This window comes from Chaetura pelagica, unplaced genomic scaffold (assembly GCF_000747805.2).
Source record: "Chaetura pelagica isolate M959 unplaced genomic scaffold, ChaPel_1.0 scaffold83, whole genome shotgun sequence".
Taxonomy (NCBI): domain Eukaryota; kingdom Metazoa; phylum Chordata; class Aves; order Apodiformes; family Apodidae; genus Chaetura; species Chaetura pelagica.
In genome coordinates, this window is record NW_009952893.1 from 5,362,239 (window position 1) to 5,371,669 (window position 9,431).

The 9,431-nt window shown below is 38.0% G+C and overlaps 1 protein-coding gene across 1 annotated transcript in view; it reads right to left on the minus strand.

The window, feature by feature from the left end:
- The window catches only part of NCOA2 (nuclear receptor coactivator 2), a 73,419-nt gene that overhangs the window by 34,905 nt on the left and 29,083 nt on the right, over window positions 1–9,431 (minus strand). The window contains exons 5-9 of the mRNA XM_009995599.1: window positions 8,055–8,240; window positions 7,124–7,225; window positions 6,896–7,036; window positions 3,509–3,656; window positions 48–1,317 (exon numbers count right to left, since the gene is read on the minus strand). Coding sequence (XP_009993901.1) covers window positions 48–1,317; window positions 3,509–3,656; window positions 6,896–7,036; window positions 7,124–7,225; window positions 8,055–8,240 — 1,847 coding nt within the window. The remainder of the gene's footprint in view (window positions 1–47; window positions 1,318–3,508; window positions 3,657–6,895; window positions 7,037–7,123; window positions 7,226–8,054; window positions 8,241–9,431) is intronic.

Consider the following 9,431-nt stretch of genomic DNA (forward strand, 5'->3'; position numbering starts at 1 on the left):
GCAGGCCTAGAACATCTAATTCACATATAATGCAAAGATTTGCTTACCTGTTCGTTAGGCTCAAAGCTTATCTCGTCTTTTTCTGTCCTCACAGCTATTAACTTTGTGCTACCGGAAGGGTCTGTCTTACTGTCCAACCGCTCCAGTTTTGGGGGCATGTCTGGTAAACCAATATCTTTAGTATCATCTTTATCTAGCAAGTAGCGAAGTAGTGCATTATTATTCTTCTTAGGACTCGCTGGCTCCTGTTTAACAGTCACCTCTGAACCAGGAGCTGTGCTACTGGACTCCTGGTTCAGTTCTTTGCCTGTGGCCTCTGCTGTGAGCTTGGCCAAATCTACAGGAGAACTACTGTCCTGCAATAGTCTGTGCAAAATTTTATGCTTCTCCTTGAGCGAGGTTCCATGTGCCGAACCAGACCCAGGCAACCCTCCCGTGGAGTCCTTGCTAACGTCTCCCATGGTGCTGGACAAAGGCGAAGGCTCCATCTGATCCGATTTGGTGGTCAGCAATTGTAAGAGCTTTGTCTGGCTTTTTCCATCGTGCAGTTTATTCTGTCCATCAGGTTTCTCACCACCGACAACTGGTGGCATGTTGCTATCGCTACTATCTTTCTGTTCTCCTGAATGGCAGCTGCTCTCTGCTTGTCCAGTTGTACCTTCAGATTGCTCCCCATATGGTCCAAAGCAGTCTTTAGAGTCCAGGCTTCCTATCTTGCTCAGCTGGGGAAGGTTCAGACTCACAGGGGAATTTTGTAAATTTCCCATTTTTAGGTCAGGTGAAGCCAACGACGATCCTAGAGAAACGCCGTGGCCCTCGCTGAGGGCCTGAAGTGCATTCAGGGAACTGTTGGTGTAGTTATGGCTATTTCCTGTGCTGCTGCAGACTCCCACCGGCGAATGCAAGCTTCCTGCCGGGGAGAACTGACTGGGTGGGATGCGTGGGCTTCCTGCCACTCCAGGGCTCACACGATGCCTTGGGGAAAGCATAGAGTTTGGCTGCCCTGGGTTCATGCCTGGGCTGCTTTGTGAGGGGCTATTCATTTTTAGTGCATAGTTGCTACCCTGAGGAGTGGATGCTTGTATGCTTGACACATGGTTCATTCCCCCTGAACCACCAAACCTGCCTGCTGGCATGCCCATTTGTTCCTTTGGGCCATTTATGGCAAAATTTATATTGCTACTGATGGTCATATCCTGACCTGGGTTCCCACTGCACATGGCCTGATGGGCAGGGCTGCTGGAGCTAAGTGGGTTCAATATCTTCCCCATTCCTTGTCCAGTCAAATCCTGATTCATTCCACAGACATTCTGCTCTCTATGTGGCAAAGGGAAGAAAAACAACCTATTAGCTAAAATGACAGTGGCCAACTTGCAATTACATTACAGAAAAAGAAGCAAAACCTCAAACCTCACTTGAAAATAACACAACAAACCTACAATTAGAAACAAATTGACAATTTGACAAAAGTGATATGCAGCTCGCAACATGGCTGCACACTGACAGTGTGGTTTTTCAGTACCTCATTAACAAATCAGTGGAAGAGAGGAAAAGCAAAATTATACCTCATTTAAATGGCATTCATTAGAAATGCAGATAGGTTACCATTTCAGTCCCTCTCCCTTTAATGCATATCTCTTCTTTACAATTTGGCGAGAGCTAAGTTCTAGAACTGACAGAAAGCTCATCTGAAACACATGAGCCAAACAAATACATGCTTCACAAGACAGCTGTGGACAGCTGTTTGCTGGAGTTTTGGATTTCTGTGAGTTAGGCCCACCACAAGGCTGGAGTGGGCTATTTGCCCACAGAGTTCATAGTGAAAAGAAAGTTGAAAAAGTCACATTTCTACGCTGCCAGAGTATTTAGATACTGCTCCAAACCACCATGTGAGCTAACAGAACTACTGGATACTACTGCAGAATGGGAACAGCCTGTTAGCAATCCAGTCCCCCACCAACATGTAGGAAAAGAAAAGAAAGAAAAAGCCCACACACATGGGGGTTGAAACTTGTAATTTAGAGATGTAGGCTCTAAGATGGAGAAAAGAGAAGACAGGGAGACACACACAAACATATGCACACAGAAAAAGCTTTCATGAGAGCACCTGAAAGTCACTTCTCTTTTCCTCAGTAGATTTTAAACAGTTTATGGGAGGATGCAATAAACTTTTTACTTCTGTATTTAAACTTAAATCAGAAAAATCAGACATATTCCCAAATGCTAAAAGCTATAAAAGACACAGAGTCAAGTAGATTAGAAAGAAAAAAAAATGATGCTCTGAAAAAAAAATCAAATCAAGTCTGGACTTCCAAAACCACATACTAATAGAACATTCCTAGTATGTATTTTTGATGAGACAAAAAACATTCCTACTTGTACAGGGTAAGTACAGCTAAACCTTTTTGTTTTGCAAAAGCAAAAAAAGTGGAAGAGCTGAAGCACACAGGGCAGTGAAGATTGTTACTCTACATTTGTTACCTTGGGTATAAAGGCAAAGGTGAACAACATTAATTACAAAAAGAGAGGTAGATTTAAAAAATCTTATTACAAACAGAATAGTACCATTGTTCTGCTAAAAACGCAAGAATATTTGCAAATACAATTTTTAACTTAATGGTTCTTTTTAAAATGTAAAATTTAGCACTTCATAAAATACTAACTATCTTCAGCAATCCAAGGAAAACAAATTTCAGACAGCTGTTGGTCAGATCAGTTTCCAAATCTACAGTCTCTGCAAAATGTTTTCAGTTTTAATTACATTTAGAGCTATTCTCTTCCCCTTAAAAAAGTGATACTGTGGATACAGGGAGACAAATTTTCATTATTACCAGCAACTAAAATCTGAAACAAAATCTGACACAAATATACCAGGACATGCAATAGCTTAATTCAGATTTTACATTGAAGTTATGAGGTCAGTGATTACTTATCCTCAACTTTAAGATGTTACTGCCTATGCCTCTTTTAAAAAAAATGAATAGTGGTGACATTTCTCAGGATTGGACAGGTGAAAGCCACTAGTGCAAGCACCAGAGAAGACGAGGAATGAACAGAGATAAGAAGTTAAAATATGCAGTTTGCCTAAAATGCAGTTTTAATATTCATAATATATTATTTAAAGACGCCCAACATATGACTGACTGAACAACAGGAATTTAATCCTTCAATGTTTTCTAGATTTAATTACATTTAGAAATATTATTTGTCTACTACGCAAAACACGGGAAATGAAAATACTGAAATTAAGAACATGAGATTAAAGGAAATTCTGTATGTTTAATGGAAGATCTTGATGTGAAAATCCAGCATGGCATTTGTAAATCCTGAAATAATCTTAGTCTTTTCCTGCTGTAAGCATTGATTTCAAAACTCACTTTGTTTTCATGCTATCAGTTCTAGGCCAACTGATTGTCCACCAGCCTTAAACAATTTATTTGCTTTGGCAAGGTACCTTTGTATTTTCCTTGTCTCTCAGTATGTGGATATACAAACTGGCCAGAATTACCTGTGAAGCATATGCAAGGAGATTACAAGCTGAGGTTCACTAGTTGTCTGAGAACGGATGAGCTTGCTCTTCGTTTGGGCAGAAACGATAGTGCCATCAGACAAGGAAAACCGATAGACAGGACTGAAGGCAAGTCCCTGCCTCAGCACTGCAAGCAAGCAAAGAACAGAATTAAAATTAATCACAAACTACAGACGAGGTAGCATGGTAGCTCCACGTCTGCTGTCCTAACTGATACCACAGACACTGTCGATTAAAAAAAATTAAAATAGATGAGATGAATAGAAAATAAAAAGGATTCCACATGGTCAAAAGAAAACCTACAAGCAGTGACAGCAATAACAGGACAGATACTATAAAATACAGAGTATTTCAGGAGTGGACCAGGAAGCTCTCACTGTCCATTTAGCTTTTCATCAAATATGTGTCTAATTACTTTTGTTGTTCGTACATTTTTCCATCTGTATAATCTACATCACAATGATTAATACAAATGCCTTCAGTTTCTAGATCATCTGTTTCCTTTAGCCTGTATCTTTTCCTCCTTATTTCCTGCTTAAAGTATTTTCTACCAGTTACTCTCACTACTTCTTTAATTGAAAAAGTACATAAACCTCTTACATGGGAACAATTAGAAATATGAACAGGGAAAAAAAAATAATAATTACTTTTAAAAGAACAAATACAAAAAAATACAGCTCAAACAAATTACAAATATAATTACCTAAGCCAAAACCAGGGCTGTGTTATCCTTCCCCCGTGTTAGGTACGACTGCATTTCAGGTTTGTGGCACATATTCTGCAGCCCTTAAGTTTTCAGTGTAAATCTGTACTTCAACAAATTCAGTTCTCTAACTTCTGCAACATTTCTTTATTTTAAAACAAAAATCACGTTGGGGAAAATCAGATCTCCAAATATTTATTCTACTGTTCTCTTTTTGCCATTAATGAAAACAGTCTGATGATTTCCAATTCCTTGTTCAAAAGCTATCACATGAGGATTGCAGATACGGCAGGAGGGAATTATTTAACTTCAGAATTGTCATATAATTGTTTAGGGAAAAATTAGGAATGAAACAATACAAATACTTTTAACTTTCTCCTTTTTTATACACAGACATTTTCTGTGGTTTTGGTTTTCTTTCTTTTTTTAATAAAAATTAATAGTATCATCTGATCTTCATTTCATTGCTTGTCTTATAATATTTCCTGTGGTAATGAAATGACATGGTTTTCTGACTGTGGCTTTATTAAATAGGCTCCTCTACAGAGCTACCAGATTTTCAGCCTTGCAGGATTGCCTTCCTTCCCTGTCCCCCCCCACCGTTATATATTGTTCTGCAAGGTTTGAAAGTATTATTTAGGCAGTGAGAAAACAGGAAGCACAATTTAAACAACCAGAAGGGGGTTTTCAGAGTAAAAATGTAAAGAAAAACAAAAACACACAACTGTGAAACAATACCAAGCAAAATTTCACTGTTAGGTATGTCATTGTTTCAGTTTAACCTTTGGGCACCAGAAGGTCCAAAGCTCTTAACTTTAGCATATACCACATCAGGAAATTCCAGTACTCAATGCCAACAGGATACAAGTGAAATCTCTACTTAAATCATTTTCCAAACTAATTCTTAAAGCAAACAAGAATGTTTCCGTATTCCTTTTGAGGAAATGCTATTTTTCTGACTATGGCCAATAAAAACTTACCATATATTTTGAACTTTATACTGAGAGTTAATCTGAAATCTTTGTGGATTTTGTTGTTTATCAAGCTCATGCTGCAATTTTATTTTTTTTTTTCACTCTAACACTGAATTACATGTAGGAGACCATTACTTTATTTGCTTCTAATCTCAGAATGACTTAACAATGCAGGAGGTTCTTCAGTCAAGTGCAAAGTTGCTAATGGCCAAGATAGGAATTTTCTTTCTTCTCCATGCTGCAGGGAGGGGAAGGAAACTTATCAGCCATCACTCCTCTCTAGTGCTGGATCCCTTGCAGGAAAGCAATTCCAGAGGTTTTTCCTCCTCCTCTTATCACTCACTCTCTTAAATTCCACAACAAGTAAAGAGTCCCCCCACTTAAGACTAATTCTACAGTTTGTATGACGATCCTAGGCCACTCCTGCAAAATGATGCAGTGGAAACTTAAAAAGACATATTTTTATCACTTCACAAGACAGCTTAGAGAGGCCTCACTCAAATCTCAGCACTGGATGTAGGAGCTGCTAATTTGGTCATCGTTTGAAGAGGACTGAAGAAACAAGTGGCTGGATGCTTTAACAGCAAGTCCTAAAATCTCCTTTGGCAGAGACAGGTGCTGAAACTGCTCTCTAAACTCCTGCTGTAACTTTAATTGTGTACTGCCTCCTTCAGCTCTCTCTGAAATCCCACTGTAAGGCTGTGAACCTTTAGCACTCCTACTGCATGTACCTCAAAAGCTGTTAATATAAAGGGTCACAGCACTTCTGTGCCCCATATTCCCAACATGAAAGTTGAAGGTTTCATGAAAGCAGAACATATTACAGAGTATTTGATTGAATAATCTGAGATTCCTGTTGGTATTTCCAAAACAGTATGCCAATTGTTTAATGACCATGGCAACTATTTGTTACAGGCCAGCTGTAAGTCCCCTTCGATAAACATGAACCCAAAGAATGATGCTCCTTCACTGGAAATGTTCTAGTTATTCCCGATTGGTTTTGGAAGGACTTCCCTGTGGCCTATAAGGGGTTGTATTTAGCAATTTGGTTCTGTGTTACTAGTATTAGCAGTATTAGGGGTTTATGAAAAGAAAAATCCTGACTCAGTCACTACCACAGAAACCTCATGGGGAACATTTCACAATCCAGTGCTCTCCTGCATCTTACCCACCATATTTCTTGACTGAGTAGGGGTGCTTTTGGTATACCCTCTCACACTTATCTGATACACTACAACAATGTAGGTTTCCACATAGCATGAGTGCTGCATCTTTGATAATTCACACAGAGTGTTTCTCACAGAAAACGTGACAGTTAAAAAATCCATTTTTGTAGAGAAAATGAATAGAGGTCCATTATCTACAATGTGAGAGCTGAGGTTCTGAAGAATAATGGGTAGTGAATGTTTTGGTAGGAAACATGCAAGGGTCTGTCTTTTTCAAATAATTCTGACAAATTGAAGATTTAAAGCACCCTCCAGTATGTCACAGATATAACAAGTAGGCTAAACCAAACAGGGAAGAAGGTACAAAACCCCTCTGGAGAGCCAGTGTGTGTTAGGCAAATCAGATTGAAAGAAAAAGGGACTGCTAGTAGTCCCTGATTGTTCCATGTAAATAAAGAGAACCAAATCAAGAGAAATAACAAACAGTTTAAATATAGAAAGTGCTAAAAAGATTAAACCTAACCTTCCTGGTGATGCCTCTTGGCAAAGGATATTTCTCCCTCGTGTTGTGAATGGAACCTCTGAATGCATCTTCTCACCAAATCCTCCCAGCCAGGTTTCATAGCTGCTCGCATGGTACTCGTGTCCAGTGAAGTTATTTTGCCTGATTTCAGATAAAATGTTTGTTACAGCAATTTCCCCTTTTGAGGGGGGAGGGAGGAAGAAATTAAAAACTCCTATTTCACAATACCTTGTAGATCCTGGCGAGTAGTAAAGCTCTCAGATGAAGGAAGAAGGGGCCTTTCCTTCATTGGAGCTCTTCTTGCAACACAAATCAAGCAAGACTGCAAATCTTAAAGAAAAATGTTATTTCAGTAATCTGTGCAAAAGAGGAAAATTTTGTTTTCACAAATAATTGAGAAGTATTTTTAAAAAGTTCTTTAAATAATTTTGGACCCAAAGAGTAGATTTTGCATTAATAAAAGGACAGATTCAACTCAGTGGTTTTACAACTTCATTATTTCCTGCAATATTAAACCACATGGGAGGGGTGGGTTTCTTTTCTTTTTTACAAGAAAAATCATCAAGGACTCCACCACAACTCATAATTATTGACACACATAGCCCTATAGCAGCTCAAACACCCAGGATACAAGTAATAAAAGACAATATATGACATGCACAGAGAACACACTTCTTCAGAACTCACCATTTTGTACCTTCTAAGCCATATTTCTTAAACATGCCCCAACTGCTTGCTGCCTCTAAGAAAACAGCTTCATAATAAGCCATTTTTACTTATCTGAATACTTACAATACAATCTGAGGAAATTTACCTGCTGAAGTAGTAAAGAGTAAAGGAAATGGTGAACCACAACTGTCTTCAAATACTAAGAACTCAAAAAATTGCCCATTGAAACTTTCCTCCCAGTCAGCTACATTCTTCTTACAACTGCGGTGATACAAAACTGGGATATCTCTTTAAGGTAGGTGCATGCAAGTGTCTAGACTCATAATTCAAGATGAAAGTGCACTGCTATAGATAAATGAAAAAGCAAACAGCTTACAGATTTTACCTTTTTCATTATTTAGAAGCCACTTTATCAAGCTGACCACACTTTATCACCTGCAGTGAAACTGCTGTCCCTCATCAGCATGGAAAGAATGAAAGTGGTAATTACCTTCACCATCCTCCTTGAAGGAATTTGGTTGAGAAACAGCAAAGCACTGCATAGTTTCGTATTTCTGATGTGCTTCCTGGTTATCATGGCCTTCTTCAGAATCAGCAACAGGTTTTACCAGCATCCGACAATTAAAGGTATGGCTATTACGCCTAGGAGTGTCACCAGACCAAGATCCCCCATTCACTGAGCAAAGCAAAGATCATAAGATCATATAGTAAGATAAATCTGGTAGCAATTAATTTCTTCACTTAGAGGAAATTAAGGTGCTTTACAAACTGGTTAGGAAACAAGGTTGTTTAACAACAGCAATCAGTTTTTAGTATTAGAGCCCAAACCAACACATAACAAGGTAATATAAAATATTATATTCTCATATTTTAAGGGCACTGCTAATTTGTTCAGTTGTCATGTTTTTTTTCAAGCAATTTATAACATAATAGAAAAACAGGATAAAAGTGTAGATTAGTGCATATAAAAGTTACACAGTACAGCATAAAGCCTACTCTGTAGATCAAGTGCATTTATATGCCTGAAGAAATAAGGCAGTCTGTAGGCTCTGTCCATTGAATTTTAAAGTAATTAATACAAGAGACAGAAGCATTTAAAAAAAGATCTGTGTCCAGATGAAAACCAGAAAGAAAATTATAGGTATTTAAAAAAAAAAAAAAAGGAAGCAATGCAATTGGGAATGTATGGAAACACAGTTTCAGGTACAATGGGAAAGGCTGACGGGATGAGAACGACCTTGGTGCAGTGACAGATAAAACTAAAGCCTAGCACAGTGCTTAAGACAAGTAAAAAAGGAAACCAAATCCTGAGATGCACAAATATAGGTCAGACGGAATTAATGTAACACCACATAAGAAAACAGCAGGGTCATATTTAAAACACTCCTCACTTGCCCTCTGCAGTCATAAAATGCAGTAACAGCAGTCATTTATGGGGCTTAGCCATTTATATTTTTTATTTTCAGGAGTATGTAATAAAATGCTAAAGTGACTTGCATAATACTTTTAAACTGCTGTCAGTAAATGAGATGCCCAGTATTGACTTTCTTTTCACCTCCTCCAAAAAACAATATTAATATGAATAAAAAATGGCTGCAACTAACAAAACCAACTTTTAAAAGATAAGGGTAAATAATGGTGAAACTAAAACCACAGAAATTAAAATTCAAGCATAAGGAATTTTATTATTTTTCTTACATATTCTCCCTTTCTTGGGCCATTCTTATAATAACCAGCCTAGATAGAGAACTAACAGAGAGCTCATGTAGCTAAGGCTGTCTTTTAATGATTCACCCCAGAGATCCATTAAAAATATCAGCTAACATGAGTTACAAAGAGTAATTTTATCAGTGAACAATCTGGAAAG